Source organism: Nasonia vitripennis, chromosome 4 (assembly GCF_009193385.2).
Source record: "Nasonia vitripennis strain AsymCx chromosome 4, Nvit_psr_1.1, whole genome shotgun sequence".
Lineage (NCBI taxonomy): Eukaryota > Metazoa > Arthropoda > Insecta > Hymenoptera > Pteromalidae > Nasonia > Nasonia vitripennis.
This window is the reverse complement of record NC_045760.1, coordinates 21262901-21281489: the sequence shown is the minus strand read 5'-3', so window position 1 is coordinate 21281489 and position 18589 is coordinate 21262901. Positions and strand designations below refer to the sequence as shown.

General features: G+C 39.4%; 1 protein-coding gene across 4 annotated transcripts in view; it reads left to right on the top strand.

Moving 5' to 3' along the window:
• The first annotated feature begins 713 nt into the window (after positions 1-713).
• LOC100114329 overlaps positions 714-18589 on the top strand; it is a 29975-nt gene continuing 12099 nt past the window's right edge. For 2 of the 4 annotated variants that reach the window (XM_032599062.1, XM_031929375.1), the window contains exons 1-2: positions 714-813; positions 1189-1357. In XM_032599062.1, the coding sequence (XP_032454953.1) occupies positions 1322-1357 (36 nt within the window). In that variant the 5' untranslated portion in view covers positions 714-813; positions 1189-1321. Of the gene's footprint in view, positions 974-1188; positions 1358-18589 lie in introns of all 4 variants that reach the window. The other 2 variants (XM_008219168.4, XM_008219165.3) reach the window with 2 other exon arrangements.

The following is an 18589-nucleotide window of genomic DNA, read 5'->3' as shown; positions in this document are numbered from 1 at the left end:
CGGAAACTGTACTATGAAATGCTGGCCTAATCGGGCTGGATAGACCTATTTATTATACCCTTTGTGCACGTTTCTGGAGACCCACCGGGCATAGAAATTTGGATTTTTTAGAGTATTTAGAACAGGTAGCCTAGATCAGGGCGATCACTATGAATAATTTCCTACATATTAAAATTTTGCAGGTTTGCTAAATCGTGAGTGGTTATATCATCAAGACGAGAAAAGTTGTGAAGGATTTTCGAACGTCAAAATTTCTGCGTAAGTAATCGGGCTGGATGGGCCTCTTTATTATACACGATCCATGAGATCTACCGGGTCTAGAACGTTGTGTTTTTTGCAAGAAGTAGAATGCGATTGGTTAGAAAAAAAAGGGACAATCAGGACGTCCACAGTGGAGGATTTTTCGAATTTCGAGGTTTTTCAGGTTCGCGTTTGTGTATATGTTACGTACATAAATATTGCTTTAAAAACTTAAGGAAGGACCCAAAAGCTTATAGTCCAGAGAAAGATAATCAACAGAAAAATAATACAGTCAGCAGAACAACCAATTTTTAATGCAGGTAAGTTATTTGTAAATAGTAAATTATATTTCTTGGAATTCTTCGACAACGCATCAATAACAGGGGCTTTATATATTGAAGTAAACGATATATCACAGTTATCTCGAAAAACAAATCGATATCGCCCACTTCCAGCGTTGTACAAGCCTAATTTCAGCCAGTGTTGTTTTGTTTTGCGATATATCGGTCATTTCAATAAGGTCCCAGGTATCCCGGTTTCGGCTGAAATTAAAAGTCTGCGCGATACACCGAAGTAAGTATGTTGCTGCATTTATTGCCTGTGAACGACGCCTTCCAGGGACAGTTAAGTGTCGCCGATGAAGATGATTCAGTTGAGAATTTCGCGTGTTTGATAATTGGTGTGTGAAATTGCTTATCGCGAACATGTCTCTTCGTCGGCAAAGCATCAATAGGTTAGCCGTGTTTGGGCTTAATGAAATTAACTAGTACGCTGCAGCATTTATTTCCTATTCCTGTGAACGACGCGTGCCAGGGACTGTCGAGTGCCCAGCCTTCTAATTCTGTTTTACTACAATTCGTCGAAAAATCTGATGCAGTAGAGTCTCTCTCCCCCCCCCTCTCTCTCTCTCTCTATCTATCTATCTATCTATCTCGCTTTCTTCTTCAGCTTCTTCGACTCAGCCACAGATCTCCTGCTCTCGTTCAGATTGCAAGCGCCCGCGTCTGTTTCCTCTGGATCTGGTGTTCGGCGGCCACTTACCAAGCGCGTTTTCGTGAGATTTTCGCGCGCGATATTCCCGATGCGCACCGTCCTTCCGAAGCCCCGGATGTCAAAGGTAAACAAAAAAAGTACACACGCGTTAATAATTGCAAAATCCATTGCAAAATTCGTCAGCGGAAAAAGGTGGGCCTGTGACGGAAAATACTTCGACGCTGCATGTATAAAGGTATAGTATTGCTAACCAAAACTAGCATAAAGTAAGTAATATAGGTAACGTCAGTTGGGATGAAAGATTCGTTAGAAAAGTCTTGAGGGCACGACTTTTATCTTGATTTACTTATGCGTTAAGATTTTCCTAAGTTACTGTTCGAGCGAGAGATACTCGCGAAATTTACCTTGCAAATATCTGAAAATCGCAGTTCTTTGAAAACAAGTCATGTTCGGCTTCCTATTCATCTACGTGAAAGTCGAGGTGAAATTTTCTTCGCCAGTATTTTTCTGAGCTATCAGGAGCTGCTATAAGTTGCATGAAATAGTATAAGATATTTTTAAGCTCGCTATTTAATCAATCATTCGGTAAACAACAACTTTGCTCGCAACTTTGTCAATTACTTTTGAGAAACAAAAATGGAAAGTTGATGTTATTCTGGAATAAGAGTGAAACAAAATAAAATCCATCGTATTCAGCCCATCCAGTTCTACAAAAAGCAGTACGCAGCCACGAAGTCTCCACGAGGGGCACAGCAGAGTCGTCAGGTCAAATGAAGTCGTATCAATCTTGATAAAACGGGAAGGAGCCTTTGTGGGCTTCTTGTGGCTTTCACCCTCTCGGTATAGCCGGCTCTCTTCGTCGACTGGAGAGAACGTTCGCGAATTAGAGTGATACCAGTGACTTGGTCTCACTCTCTCATATCCCTTAAAGAGTTAGTCCTACATATTAGAGGCGTTTCCGTACTGACTGGCACTGCTTTAATCAGCGCGCGATACATCGCTCTCTGATGTATTTCCGTGCGCAGGGAACGCCGCGGCTTTTGTGAGATGCAGCGTGTGCCGCGGTGAAAATGCACGTTCAGAATTCCTCGAAATGTTCTGCGTTGTGTATTTCGATCCGTAAAATTTTCAGTATTCTTAATAACAATATTGTATCCTCCTAATTTTGTTTTTATTAAGAGAGGATATTCGCTAATGGAAAAAATGTCATAATATGGCCAACAGCAGAGATGAGCAGAAACAAATATGTATAGTTCGGCACGTCTTATAAATCTGCTTCCAGCAGTCGCGAGTGGCTCCCAACAGCTGTGCACGGCTCGATGCACTTGCCGACTACGTGGGCGGGCATCGTTCATCGGATGGTTTTTGCGGGCACGAACCCGCTGGCCCTAATTTGCAGATTGGCGTTTTTGAGGTCGCGGCCCCTTTTTGCCTTTCTCACTTTGATTGCTATTCGGTGGATGTTTATACGATAAATAAAAAGTGGCAAACGTGATGTTGATTGGTAAATTTCTTTTCTGTTGATACAGTTTATGTTCTTTTATCGCAGTCAACTTCACAGTATGCAGTAATAAAATGTAAATGACGCTATGAAAACATTCATTGATTCATTGTCGTATATTTTTCAGTTTCCTTTTGTTGCAAAGCGTTATAACAGAAAATGCCGAATAAGGATCCTAAAAATGAATTACTGCTACTACAGGATAATCATCGTCATTGTTACTTTTTTCCGTACAACTCCTATAAAGGATTACTAAAAAATTCGAGAAATACATCAACTCGTTATCCACCATCAAGAAGAACGTACATAAAATAACTTGGATATTGCACAGGAATATTCTCAGCATGCGCGGGCCCGACATTTTTATCAAACAAACATTCTTCCATATACCACCCGAGGCAAAAAGAAGAGCGTACTCGAAGCCTATCATCCATCGTGCGCCATTCGAACTGGGATCCCACTTGAACCACCAGACAGACACACACAAACTCTCTCTCTCTCTCTCTCTCTCTCTCTCTCTCTCTCTCTCTCTCTCTCTCTCTCTCTCGACTGCGCGCACGCGCACACACACAAAATCGATAAGGATCACAACAAAACAGCAGCGGCTCACTCCCTCCCCCGACACCCTCGTAGCTCGTAGCGTGCTACGCAGAACCGGAAAGCCAGAGCCTCGACAGTTCCCCGACAGGCGGTGCTGGTCGTCCGTACATTTTCAACATGGCCTCTCGCCACTGACGGGCCAACAGTTCTGCGCATCGGGATCCAGCGATTCTAGCCTCCGAGCGCGCCACCCTCGGCTCGTCCACTGCATTATCACAGTGAGTACACGCCAAACTTGCATTCTCAAATTTGTCCGTGTTTATTCGCGATTCTTCCGAAAATCAAGGCTTTCCTCGCAAAAGACATCGTGGCGATTACGCTGCCAGCCGGTTCGAGCCAGTTGGAGCGCTCTCTCGCGTAAACGATCAATAGAGACGTGACGAGACGCAAGGGCTGCGCTCGCGTGTCTTTCACCCTGTGAGCGCGTCCTTCGCGAGCACGCATGTTTTTCGAGTTTTCCTTCCTTGGAAATTTCGCTGCGATTCTTTCGACTACTGGCACTAATAATACGTTAAAAGCTCGTAAGAATGTTTTCGTTGCGACGCACCGAGCTTGCGCGAGCTTTTTCGAGGGTTGTGAACTAACAAAATTGTGACACTGACTCACATATCGATGAACCACGCGACTTTTTTTTTAATATTGAGAAGAACATTTTTTTATATTTTGCGAATAGTATGGTGTATCATTATGCATATGTAAATAACGATGAATCCTTTATGTACGAGAGCAAACAATATTTTCAAACGAATTTAAAAATATTGCAAAGTAGAGCGAGTTCCAAGGAATTCTATATGCGTATAAATTTACCGCTGCCCCGAACACGTGAAAACTAATAAGGTTTGTAACCAATCAACTCTGTAAATGAACAAGCAAAATTTCAATTACGTTCTTGGAATATTATACAAACAGCAATTTTAAAAGCTCCAATTTGCAGCTTGACATGCTTATGTAAAGTTCTGGCCTGTAACCGTGAAATCCATTGATCCTGCAGAGTAATCGATGCGTCATCCTCCTGTAGGTATACGTATATCGACTAACCGAGATTGCCTTTGGCATCTCTGATGGAGTATGCGCTCGATACTTACATCGGACTCGTGCTCGAACATCCCAGCGGAATTCTTCCATTCACAGGAGCGAGAGAGCTTTCGGGTTCCAGTAGTGTATTTACCGGCGAGGACCGCGTGGGTGCGCGCCTGCGCACGACTTCTCGTAAAGATCAAATACGAACTCGCTCTTCTTCATCCTTGCCTTGTGCGAGTGTGTGTAGGAATCGGATAGATTTTGGCATTGTTATCTTAGGGGAATACTCGAGCCCGAACTTCGTTCGAAAGGCGTAGGAGGATAATTGCAATGACGTGTTTTTCCTGAGTGCTAGTATAGGGTCTGACCAGACGCCTGTAAGCGCTTATTGGATAAGGCCTTACGGTTTGGCCGTGTAATTACTGTTGAATCGCAATCACACTTTTTAAATTGATAATCAATTATGCAAATACTATAAGCTTTCATATTTTTTGTGAGATTGTAATTTTTTAATTCCTCTATTTTTTATGAATCTTCTGTCACATATATTATTAAAAAATATCAAGTATTTTATTTTTAATGTTTTTTTGTCCATGGTAGGGTTTTTAAAGTGCACTGCAGTTAGTATTGTTTAGAGAATGGTACATACATTTTACCAGGACCGCAACACCGGCGATTCTGGATACCTATATCTCTCGCTATATCGTCGCTCCGTACAAAGACTAGCACAGTTCAAATTTTCAAACGATAACTAGCACAACTCACGATTTGCCGCGAAGAGTAGCACAGTTCAGAAATGCCGCCAAAAGTAGCACAACTCACGTATTTCCCGAAGACTAGCACAACTCGCGACTTTTATTACTTAAAATGTGAGTATTTTACGTTTTTATTGGATTATTGGGTTAGTTAAGTTCATGAAAACCTTGGACAAAGACAGACAAACCTCAAAGTTTACCTCAAGTAGGGAGCGACGATATGTACATCTATTTACTTACAAGGATAGACACAAACCACAACCGCTGTTTTTAATCTTTTTACAATATTTATTTCGAAACCAGAAACATTAATAACCACGGAGCACACTTTGTAGAATGTGTTCAAGCTTTTTTTTTTTTAGCTTTCTACCCAATACAGAATTGCATTATTTTAGAAATAATAAAAACTGTTTCTCAAAGAACGCCATAAGGGATTATAATATAACTCCAAGTAGTATAACTGATTTTTCAATAAGAAGCGCAAGTGTTTGACCCTATATGTTTGCCAACTAATTATTTACCAAAACTCGCATGTTTTCGCACGTCAGAGACAGACACAGAGATAAGGGCTAAGCAAGGAATGGGAATGTAAGACCGGGAAGCGCGATGCAGAAATAGCAAAGAGACAGGGGGATTGACAAAGATAATCCCCGACGAAAAGATATACTCTCTAAATTTTTTTGGTGTGGAATTTCAGTCCTGATGGCGAAAGTGGAAAGGTTGCCTTCCAGGAAAGGACATTTCGTTGTGCCACGCGAATGCTAAGCATAGGTCAATTTTTGTCTTTATTCAACGGCACACTGCAAAGTAAGCAACTGCATGAAAAATGCTTTGCCAGTTTCGAAAGTACACCAAAAATATTAAAGAACGAAAGATAGGCTCAAAAAATTGTTTTGATTTAAAAATGAAGTACGCGAATGAGAGCGTATTACTTAAATGCAAAGAAAAGAAAACGCGCAGCTCTATTTAACCTGCCGTAGAAAAGAGCAGACGAGTACAATTTCTTGTTTAATCAATTTTCCATTTTCCGATGAGAATGGACTCTAAAAGCTCCATCTATGTTATGCACGTGCTCATGGGTTTGTCCTGAAAGCGTACGGAGCGGAGCAACTGCGTTTCTACCACGGTTCTTGCATTGTGCAAGCTTCCCTCTAAAATCAAATACGCGAGTAACTTGCTCTGAGCCTCTATCGAGGCCTCTATCGATCGACGGTTTTATTCAATTTTGCCGCGCAAATGCTGATCTCTCGTTAATGTCATTATACGACCATGAGAATTTGGACTTTTCGGCATTAAACCTAATTTCGGCGTGATATAAATTTCTGTTTTCATTGCATTACATCTGCGTTAACGGTATTGTAATTAATTTAAGTATAATTATATTTACGATCACGGATATGTTTAAGTACGCCAGAAGCGCGCGAGGTCAAGAGTCTTTAAAAAATGCAGAAAATAAAGTGAGATGGCAGAAATATGTTTTTTTTTTAAGTATTGGAAATCTGTATATTTTTACTTCTGGGCGTTTGCAGGCTATGCTTACAGAGAGGTTTTCACAAAATAGGGGTTCTTAATATCCTGGTATAAATTTGAGCAGTTAAACCGCTCGGTGGACTAATCACTGTCCAGGATCCACTGGCCAGTTTAAGACACAATAGCTGTATAAAAGTTAAGAAGTACTACATGTATCGTAAAAGCATCGTATGAAAGGTCTAATTCAATTCTAATGTTAAATTCGCAAGGTCCTCGTACGAAAGAGAGATGTTGACTCTTTCGAGGCAGTCGCCTCGTGAACAGAGAGAAGTAGTGTCTCTGGGGCGGCCGATACGAGATCGAAAGAATACAGGATTCTCGATGATGTGCTCACTCTGTCGGATTTGCTTATAAATCGTCGCGAAAATAATAATAAAATCGCAGCACATAACCTCCTGTTGGGCCGCGCTGCCCCGGCGCGGAATAAACAGGTTATTTCGTTGTCGGCCGCCTCGAGCGCGAAAAACAACTTTGATGCTGATCCCAAAGAATGTTCGATTCGCGCTCTGTATGGACAATTTGACGCGTGGGTTGTCGAGGAGGGAAGTGCGTTGCTAAGAAGAAACAACAGTTTCTTTGTTTTTCGATGTTGGGAACGAAGCCCAGGACGCGTTTGCTCGGAAGTAGCACGAGAGCTTGCAAACGAAGCAGACCGAATTTGACAAAATAATAAAGTTTCACGAAAATATTATGTCAGAAGAACTTGGGCACCGAATTTTGCAAAACACGTGCTTAAGACATGATACCCGAAAAAACTTTTTTTTTATATAAAGTATAGAAAGGAGATCAATAGTACCTAAGCCACGCCTAATATACGCCTATAAATGCACTATGAAAGACGAAGGCACGAACAAAATAATAAGTAAAACAAATCGATAGGAATGCAAATAAATAAAAATTGTATGAGATGTAATTATTTAACACATATGTAAATTTTTCTGTATTGTATACGTACATTCTTCAAAAACAGCAAACAAATTCAGTCTGCTTACCTCGTCAATATAACCGTATTGGCGAAACGTGACCACAAACTTAATAACTAGGTCTCCGCATATTCATTCTTATAAAGCTCTCGTCATCAAATACAGAGCGCAAAATTTTCTAGCATCTAATGAGCAAGTGCGAATCTCGACCACAAAGAAAGCTTTATCCGCATTAAACATTAAGGCAATCCGCAAAGCCTCTCACAAAGAAGCTGCAGCGCCGCGTGGGCAAAGTGTCAAGCTGGCAGTTTGTATAACAACAAGCCCGGTGTGCAAGGCCGAATGCATAAAATGAAACGAATGCATTAAAAAAAAGCGAACCGTTCATTGCTAACGAGTAAAAATTCTTCCCAAAGTGCTTTACGTAAACATCACTGCAGATATATGTCATAATTAAACTTTGTTGATTTCCAAACGTGCTTTAAACAGTATAAAAAGTTAAAAAATTTCCGAATCACCTATGTGTTGGAAAAGTATCGCTTGAGGTTATTTGAAAGCAGAATAATAATTGGTTTGAATTTTCTTCGTTTATTAAAAATCCTACTGATTATAATAAATTATAGCAACTAGTATGAATAAGCTCATGTGCATCTGATGTATCTTATACGCATAATACTCGTAAAAGGATCTAAAATGGATTTGCAGCTCATTGTCAGAAATATCATTGATATAGTAGCTAGCATATATTATCTAGTTAGATTATAATCGACATTATCGGATTCTCTAAATTGCTTCATACATTCTTTCAAGACAATATGGGATGATGAATATGATTATATAGTTTTTAAAGCTCAGATTTATGGATTTTTAAGTGATACTTATCTTAGCTTTATAATTTAAAAATTGACATATTTTTAGAAGCCACATGTTTAATTTCGATGTTTCACACAACAATCAGGATTTCCAACTAATAACCCTTTCTATGATCTTTTTCATAGACACATATATCACTTTAACGTTTCAAGCAAAGTATACTATCAAACTTGGTTTATTTATTGCTCCAAATTTTGAACTTTATCAGTTGTAAAAATTTGTTTTTTCACACTATTTCAAGCAATGCATATACTCCGTTTCGTTACATGTACTTTTTATGTGCTATTTTAATTGTAGGTATGCTTTCAAAAATAGAAAGGGATAGCATAATTTTTTATTTCGAGCTAAGAAATAATTTTAGCTCCTTTATGTTGAATACGTTATAATTCATCGCATTAGATTTTTCAATCTCTTATAAAAAAAATATTATATCAAAAACCATAGGATGGCTGTTTTTGTTTGATTGTAAAAATTGTTAAGCAGACAAAATGGAACTTGCTTTTCAGGAGTTTTATTGGATATACACGTTAAACTCTGAGATATGGTGGAACATAAGTTTTAAAATCTTGCAGTTAGAAACCTTTAGCCACAACCGTAACTCAACATTATTTTTACCCATCAATTTTCTTGCTTAAAAATAAAAGTATATGCAGCTAACTTGATTTAGAATGAGCTGAAAGTCACAAGATTTACGACTCACAAACCATCTAAGATCATGATGACGTTCCCTTCAGAGTCAATACCACGAGCGAATTTAATGTATGTACACGGCAAACACAATCAATTATTCATTTTAAAAACCCAGTCAACAAAACGACAAAATACCGACTGAACAAATAAGGTGCGACGAAAAAATAATATGCAATTCCGAGACAAGTAAAAAAGTGTCATGATTTTCGCCCATCCAATCATCTTTCGTGCGTGTTTCCAATAGTATTTTGCAGTGTACACGATAGAATGCAATGGAATTGCATTCTATGCACAGTGTGTATCGAAAATAAAATTTCAGCGACTTGTTCCAGAGGAACACTGATTGATCCGACTTTTATTCGTTGTAAGGAAAACATAGTAGAAATATTCTAATTCTTCGTTTGATTCTGCTCACCATGCATGTATCTCTGGTCGGTGCAGTAATTATGTTAATCTAGAAGAACGCATTTCAGGCTTGCCACACAGGTATAACCGCTTTTGACAAGCGTCCAGCATAATAATCAGTATAATCAAGTGTGCCTCATTTCCTTAACGGAGCACTTATACACTGAGGGCAATATTTCCCTTGATAATGCCCGCAATTCCGTGAATACCATGCAGACTGTTACCCGAAAAGCCGCTGCAAAATACTTATATCTTTCTCGTGGAATTCATTATCAGGTTTTCCCTTGACTTTGAAAATGCATAATTCATTAATAATATATAAACGTACATCTATACTGCTATACAGTACACACGCAGACTCGTGCAGCTGTATGTACGATTCGCGTGATTTTTACCGATTGCTTCATATCGGCTTGATTTATGGGATGGCACTACGACAAGGTGGATAAAAACAGCAGAATGATAACACGTGGACTGTTCTGATTTACGCGATACATCTCTTTAGTCGGTGAATCCCCCGAATAATCCCAGCGAAACTCGCCCCCTAATCTAATGGCTCTCGACGTCGCATAGATATATCCACTCACAAATACAGAGGCGAGTTTCTCGACGAGGCGCTAGAGCTTTCTGGCGACAGCGAGATCGCGATTCGTTTTGTTTTGTTTGGCGATTGGATTTCTGCGACCTCTGTTTCGACCCAAATAAAACTCGATGACACGAGGGCCGGGATACTGCGGCGAGCTTGACGTTCCCGCAAAAGCTTCTCCTTTTTGCGAGAGACAGCAGCAGACCGTTCTCCAACGCTACGTATATACTGTGCTACGGGCCTTTCAGCTTGAAGCCCTCTCGCTGCGAAATATTGAGTTGCGCTATCATCGACGCACACGCGCACACACACAAACTGCTGTTCCATATAGGTGATTTTCTTTTCCCGAACTGTTTTGTCCATCGATCCGCAAAAGGACGGAAATCGGCAACGATGAGTTGAATTATGTTAGCAATTTTGCTTTCGTTCTAAGGAAGCCTTGTAATAGTAATTTTTGGAGTTTATGTAAAAACGTGTGGAAAGTATGTTTTGATGCATTTTTAGTCGAAAAATGGTGCTTTGGAAAATGTCCGTACGGATATGTGCAAATCCAGAAAAAACCGGACACTTCAGGGGGCTGAGTGAACGAAATTGAAATTTAAGGGCACACCTCCCAGACCAACTTTTTTGGGTTCCTTAGGCCACCCAGAACCCGAAAAACCTTGGGTTCCCGAAATACTTATTTTTTTGCCGGGCACTTTAAATTCTCTTATGGGAATTTAACATGGGAAAAATAAACGAAAACAAGCCACTATTCAACTTTACCCACTCAGTGTATGAAGGTGCAATCCAAAAATGTGTATTACTAGGATCGAAGTATCAGAAGAGAACTTCAATTTAAGGTCTGGTGAATTAAAAATGGTTGCCTGGGCAAAAAGTTGTCTAGGGTTGAAAATAGTAAATAGTCACGAAGAGTAAAATGTTTTACGAAAATCAGCGATCTTTCTCTTATTCTTAAAATTCTTATAACTTATGATCCGAGTGGCCAATTTTAATCATCCAGGGCTCAAATTAAAGCTCTTTTCTTCTATTTTCGTTTTAAAACATTGGATGAACATTTTAATTTTACGATCAACTATGTATATGCCTATCAATTATGGCCGTTTTTTGGCCGTTTTCATCGTCATATATATATAGCTGATCGTAAAATGAAAATGTTAATCTTAATTTTCAAACCGAAAACGGAAGACAAGAGCTACAATTTGAGCCCCTGATGATTTAAATTGACCGCTCAGATCAAAAGTTATAAGGATTATAAAAATAAGAAAAATCGCTGATTTTCGTAAATAATAGAAAAATTGGTGATTTTTTGCCATTTTCAAGCCTAGACAACTTTTCACATAGGCAGCCATTTTTAACCCACCAACCCTCAAATTAATTCTTTTTTTTTAATACTTTGATTCTATTAAAACACATTTTTGGATTGCGCCTCCAGACAAAAAGTGGTAATTTTCGGTTATTTTCCCCGTGTTAAATTCCCATAAGAGAATTTAAAGTGCCCGGAAAAAAAAAGTATTTCGTAACCGCGGGAACCCAAGGTTTTTCGGGTTGTGGGTGGCATAAGGAACCCAAAAAAGTTGGCCTAGGAGGTGTGCCCTCAAATTTCAATTTCGTTCACTCAAACCCCCAAAAGTGTCCGGTTTTTTCTGGATTTGCACATGTGTGCAAATCCACGAACGACAGTATACAACTTGGGTGTTGGAAGTTGCAAATTTCAAATTGAGGGCACGCCTACCAGACCAACTTTTTTTGGTTCTTTGGTCCATTTAGAGTGAGAAAATGCCTGCGTGCATCGCCGATCGCTTGCCAAACTTTTTGCGGGGCAGTTCAAATTCTCTTATGGGAATTTAACACGGGGAAAATTAACAAAAACCAGAATGTTCGCGTATTATTATACGTCTCCGCATAAAATATGTATCACCTAGCACGGTTTGATTCTTGCGCTTCTTGATGACGAGTTAATAATGGCGCGCCAAGAAAAGAAAGAGCGCATGCGTAAGCCCTTCTGCGGTCTGAGATCGATTAATGCGCGCGAGAGCGTCAGATTCGTTTCGGCATCGATCGAGAGCAGTGTGATCCGAAGCCTAGCCTCTATTCGCGTGTAGCTTTTTTATAGTGCCTGTAGTAGCCGCTGTAATTTGAATTACATTTGTTAGTAAATCACTCGCGTGTGATTCCTCCCTTATTTCTATAATTCGTGTAAATAAAGTGCCTGTAATTCCGTATGGGCGAGACACAAGCGTGCTGTCATCGCATAGCGAATATTCGCTATAGGTCCCGGTCGCGACGACTCGACGAGTCGTCTCAAGTCGTTCACGGAGCGAGGGCTGGACCCGTTCCCGAGAAGCCGGGCCCTGTGACGTGCTGGGCGTTGCCACCCCGGGATATCTCCATCTTCTCGACCGACAACCTACCCAGAAGAGAGGGTGGTCCGTCTCACGTACAGCGCACCGATATTTGCGATTTGCGGCGTTATTGTAGGGACTGATCCCCGAAATATTAGGTAAGCGAGCGCTCTGTAAATATAAGGATCGATCATTCACTGCGTAAGTTAAATTAGATAATAAGTTTTGACTTTTGTATTTTATGCTTACGTAAATTCATTAATTTGCTTGATAAATAAATAATTTCTATTCACTAGCTTGCTCAGGCTTTTCCCTCTGTTCCTGAGGGTTTTTATGCCTAAGCAAGTTACTGTTTATATTTAGTTTAACCGCGAAATTGCTGCGTTTTTTATTTAAGGACCCGACTACTCATTCCTTTTCCCACTTCCTTCATAAATGTAATTTGACTGTTTTCACAGAAAATTGCTACTTTTTGTCTGAAGGCGCAATCCAAAAATGTGTTTTAATAGAATCAAAGTATTAGAAAAAAGAATTCATTTGAGGGCTAGTGGGTTAGGAATGGCTGCCTAGGTCAAAAGTTGTCTAGGCTAGAAGATGGCAAAAATCACCAATTTTCCAATTTTTCTATTTTTTAAATCCTTATAACTTTTGATCCAAGCAGCCAATTTCGGCCATCCGGGGTTCAAATTGTAGCTCTTTTCTTTCGCTTTTGTTTTGAAAATTTAGATTAACATTTTTATTTTACGATCAGCTATATATACAATGAAAATAGTCAAAAAACGGCGATAATTGATAGGCGTATATATAGCTGATTGTAAAATTAAAATGTTAATCCAATTTTTTTAAACGGAAGTAGATGAAGAGATTTAATTTGAGCCCTGGGTGGTTAAAATTGGCATCCCGGATCAAAAGTTATAAGAATTAAAAAAAAAAGAGAAAAATCGCTGATTTTTGTAAAGCATCTTACTCTTCGTGATTTTTTACTATTTTCAAGCCTAGGCAACTTTTGACCTAGGCAACCATTCCTAACTTACTAGCCTTCAAATTAAAGCTCTTTTTAGATACCTTGATCTTAGTAGAACACATTTTTGGATTACGCTTTCAAACATTAAGCGGGTGAAGTTGAATCGTGACTAGTTTTCTCTTATTTTTCCCAATGTTATAATTCCCATAAGAGAATTTCAACTGCCCCGCAAAAAAGTTTGGCAAGCGATCGGCGATGCACGCGGGAATTTTCTCACTCAAGGTGACCCAAAGAAACAAAAAAGTTGGTCTGGTAGGCGTGCCCTTAATTTGAAATTTGCAACTTCCAACACCCAAGTTGTGTGCTGTCGGTCGTGGATTTGCACATATGTGTGTGTGTGTGTGTTTGTTCGTATACGTATGTATCTCAGCTTTTTTAAATTTATTTATTTATTATTTATGAATTTTTTTTTTTTTTACGTGGCATTTGGAACTTGAAAGTTCATCGCCTCATCTACGCAAGCTTTCCACGCTGCCCTATCTTGTGTCAACCCCACCCAAGATGCACCTCTCCGATCGACACCCACCCGTCCTATTTCTACTAGATCCGCTTTTACGTTGTCCTCCCATCTACGTCTAGGTCTACCTAGAGGTCGCGTTACCATCGGCCTGCCCTTCATGACACGCGCTGCCGTACGGTCGTCTCCCATTCTCGCTACGTGCCCTGCCCATCCCAATCTGCGCGATTTTATTATTCTGTTAATATTTGGTGACGCGTACAGATTGTGTAACTCATCATTGTGTAGTCTCCTCCATTCCCCGGTTTCTTCGGCCCGTATATTTTTCGCAAGACTTTATTTTCAAATACCCTAAAACGGTTGTCCGCCTGCTTAGTGAGAGTCCACGTTTCGCACCCGTACAGAACCACCGGCAGTATTATTGTCCTGTATATTCTTATTTTAACGTTTTTAGACAACAGCCTCGACTTAAGTAAATTACTCACGGCGTAGAAGCAAGCATTACCCGAATGGAGTCTCTTATTTATTTCGACATTAATCTCGTTTCTATCATTTATGGTCGTACCCAGATACCTGAATTCGCTAACCTTTTCAAAAGTAAAATTCCCAACTCTGAGATCTTCCTCCCCTCTGCAGATGCCTAGCTTATCCACAATCATGTACTTTATTTTTGATTCACTCACTTCTAACCCTGTATACTCCACCGCTTTTATGAGGATTTCCGCGTTTCTTGCTACCGTTTCCCTACAATCCCCTAGTATATCCAAATCATCTGCGTAGCCTAGTATCTGCGTTGTTCCATTAAGCGTTGCGCCCAGCTGGCTAACCTGCATTTTTCTAACGGCATACTCTAACGTTAAATTGAACAGCACCGTAGAGAGCCCATCCCCTTGTTTTAAACCATCGCGTATCATGAAGGGTTCTGATACATTACCGCCTACTCGGACCTTTCCCGTGCTTCCGTTCAGACATATTTGAATTAATCTCACGAGTTTTTTCGGTACACCGAGAAGTACTAGAATTTGATACATTTTGCTTCGCTTAATAGAGTCGTGCGCTTTTTTAAAATCTATAAATAGTTGGTGTATGGTTTCGCAAAATTCCCACTTTTTCTCTAACAACTGTCTTATGGTAAACATTTGATCGCTCGTCGATCTGTTGCGCCGAAATCCGCACTGATAATCTCCTACTATATCTTCCGCGAATGGAGTGAGTCTAGCTTGTATTACGTTTGACAGAACTTTGTAGCACGTTACTAAAAGTGAAATACCCCTATAGTTATTACAGTCTGTCTTATCCCCCTTTTTAAAAATCGGTATAATGATAGATTCCTTCCAATTTTCGGGTATTGTTTCATTTCTCCAGATGGCACATACTAGTTTATAGATTTTGAAAGTGAGCTCGACGCCCCCATATTTGAGCAACTCAGCTGGTATAGAGTCATTTCCCGCGGCTTTGTTGTTTTTTAGCTTTTTAATCGCGGCCTCTACTTCTTGGTAGCTCGGTTCCTCCACGTGGGGTTCAGCAGTGTGAATTTCGTCCCCTAATTCTTCGCTATTTTCGTGCACGTTTAATAATTTATCGAAATAATTTTTCCACAGCGACAGTAATTCGTTGTCATTTGTTACGAGGTCCCCGTTTTCGTCCTTCATCAATTGCGCTCTACTCCTAAAACCCTTTCTGATGGCGTCAATCCCTCTGGACATTTCGCGGGGGTTATTTTCCTTACTGTTAGTTTCTATTCTCCTAATAAGATTCTTTTGATACTCCCGCTTCTTATTTCTGTAGATCGCGCTCGTCCGTTTCCTTACGTTAGAATACTCTTCTACGGTCCTATCGCTTCTATTTTGTATGCTATCTAATTTAGCCTTTTTGCGCCTTTCAAACCAGAGTTCACACGCTTCGTCAAACCATGGTTTGCTCTTTGGCTTTTTCTTTTTACCCAGTACTTTGTTCGCGGCCTCTTTTACCGTTTTTTCGATGTCCCCCCATAAGCTATTCGGTTCGTCATTCCCCTCCGGCGATGTGTTTGCTTCTTCAAGTGCCTGAAACCTGTTATTAATTTCTATCTGGTACCTAATTCGCTCTGTTCTATCTCGTAGTTTCTCAATATCGAAGCTTTCTACCTTGTTTGCTCGCTTACTATTTTGATTCGCTACTAGTCTAGCTCTTAATTTGGCTACTACTAGGAAGTGGTCCGAGTCGCTATCTGCCCCTCTGTAAGCCCTTACGTCAAGAACATTAGTATGACGTCTTTTTTCAATGAGGAAATGATCAATTTGGTTCTGTGTGGCCCCGTCTGGCGATGTCCACGTTGCCTCGTGTATGTTCTTGTGCTGAAAACACGTAGTTTTGATTAGGACTATATTCCACTTTAATTTTGAGTCATTTCATGGGGCAGATCCTGAGAAAAAAATCAAAAACTGAAAAAAGTCGTTTTTCTATGTAACGCAATAACTGAAGTAAAAAGGCATTAATCAAGTTCAAATTTTGGATTTAGTTAGCATTATATAGCACCTTGATCTCTTTTTTTTTGAGATGTTAATGAAACCAATTAGTTTCAAAGATATTAAGCTTCCAAATTTTGTTTTCTCACCCTATATACTTTGCATAATTGAAAACTGCATTGCTTATATCTCAGATTTTATTCAATGGATTTTAACGTATACTTTGGCTCGTTTTTTCCTGTTTTTCTCTTACCAATTCGTTAGAAACAAGATTTTCAATTACGCATGTGCGTTTGAATATATAGCTTGGTAAATAAGGTGTCAGGTAAAAAAAGGAGGGTGATATATTTTCGAGCTTAGTTAAACAATATTATAGCTATATGCGAGAAAAAAGAGAGAGAGAGAGAGAGAGAATTATAATTGATTATGTATACATGATTGATTCGAAATAATTTTATCTATCAAACGAAAAAGTACAAAAACTTTATAGAATTACGCAATTCAGATATTAAAGCGATACATAATGTTAGAGGAAGCTACGTGCCAAAGAATTGGCAGCGTTTTTTTCCGCTGTATAAATGTATGATAATTTTATTTCTCAAATGGATATTTGTGTTTCTTTTTCATTTATCAAATTGTAAACGAAGATCAGATGAAAAAATCTCAAATAATTTTTTTAAATTATGAACTATCCCGCAAATATTTGCATACGTGTGCACGTGCCAAGCGAATAGAGAAATTCATCTATAAAAAAAGCGCCTCTTAATCCAATATTAGCGAAGCAGCTGCCGCAATGTAAAATGCTTGTTACATAAGTGCAAGATTTATTATCTCGAAAACGAGCGCCTGGAATTAGCAGTGGAATTTTATAAACTTCGAAAACTTGCCGAGTTAGAAAGTCATACACATACAAAGTATAATATGAAAGCGACAGCCTCCTACCTATAGTAACCACCGACACTTTGACGATGTAATTTAAGAGTGCTCTACACCTCGAGTGACCCGGCACCTAGTGGAGAAAACGTTTTTCGTTTATTATAATTAATTAACTAACTTTATCACCGTATATCGAGTTTCAGCATTTGCAATAAGTACTTAGAATGTTTGAAAAAAATCAAGCAGTGAAAATTAAATAATAACGACGTATTTCGTCGAAAAAAGTCAAATTGTAGTTTGCAAAATGGCCACTGTTTCTTCAAATTTGTCCGACGAAATAAAATGTTAATTCAAACTTTTATCTAAGAAACTTAATTTTTTAATATTCTTTGATACGTACTACAGCTGCTTAAACTCACTAACACCTACTTTTTGACTGTTAAGCCTGTTTAAATCATTAATGATTATTGAGGTGTAACGTGGGGGCGCTGCTAAAAATTTAAACTTTCAGCATAAATGTGGAGCACTTTTCGTAAATTCAATCCATCTATAAGAATTTGCAGTTTATTCAACGCAAAAGCGCGCGTTCACATAAAATATTTGTATCGATGCGTGTCGCACGAGTAATCCAGCGGCGCAGCTTGCCGATCTCTATTTTCACGCTATGAGGATGTTTGGGTTTGCCCTGCAAGCTGTAGCCAGATGGCGCCAGTACAAGTCTTGGCTGTCATGGCCGCCGCACCTATAACATAGCTGAATGAAGATGTTTGCCCAGCAAGCTCGAGCCAGATGGCGCTAGTACGCGTTAGCATTGTCATGGCCGCCGCGCCATATAACATTTCTGCACACATAGCTGTGCTAACGAATATAGACTTGGTATAGAAGGACGGTCAAATACACGCAGAGCCTATATTACACCATAGCTGTACCCCAAGACTGTATAGGAGAGACCTATAACAGACTGTAGAGGAGAGGGGGGCGAACTTAAACGCTTTTTTGTCGCTTTATATTTCAAAACCGTTAAGAGAAAATAAAAAATCAATCAATAAGGTTCCAAGTACTTGGATTAAAGTTGTTATACAAAAATTTTCAGCTCCCTAAAAGGCCACTGTAAAAATCCGTCTACAACTTTAACGAAGCATAACTTTTATAAAATTGCCTCAGGGGTGGGGCAATCCTATAACGGTCTCGGGGCAATATTATACAGATTAAATTATCTATGTTAATCTTATGTACAGTATTGCCCCGTACCTGATTTACAAACTAGCCCCAAGGGTTTTGAAAAATTCAATTGTCAATATCTAGCCTTAAAACTTACGTAAAG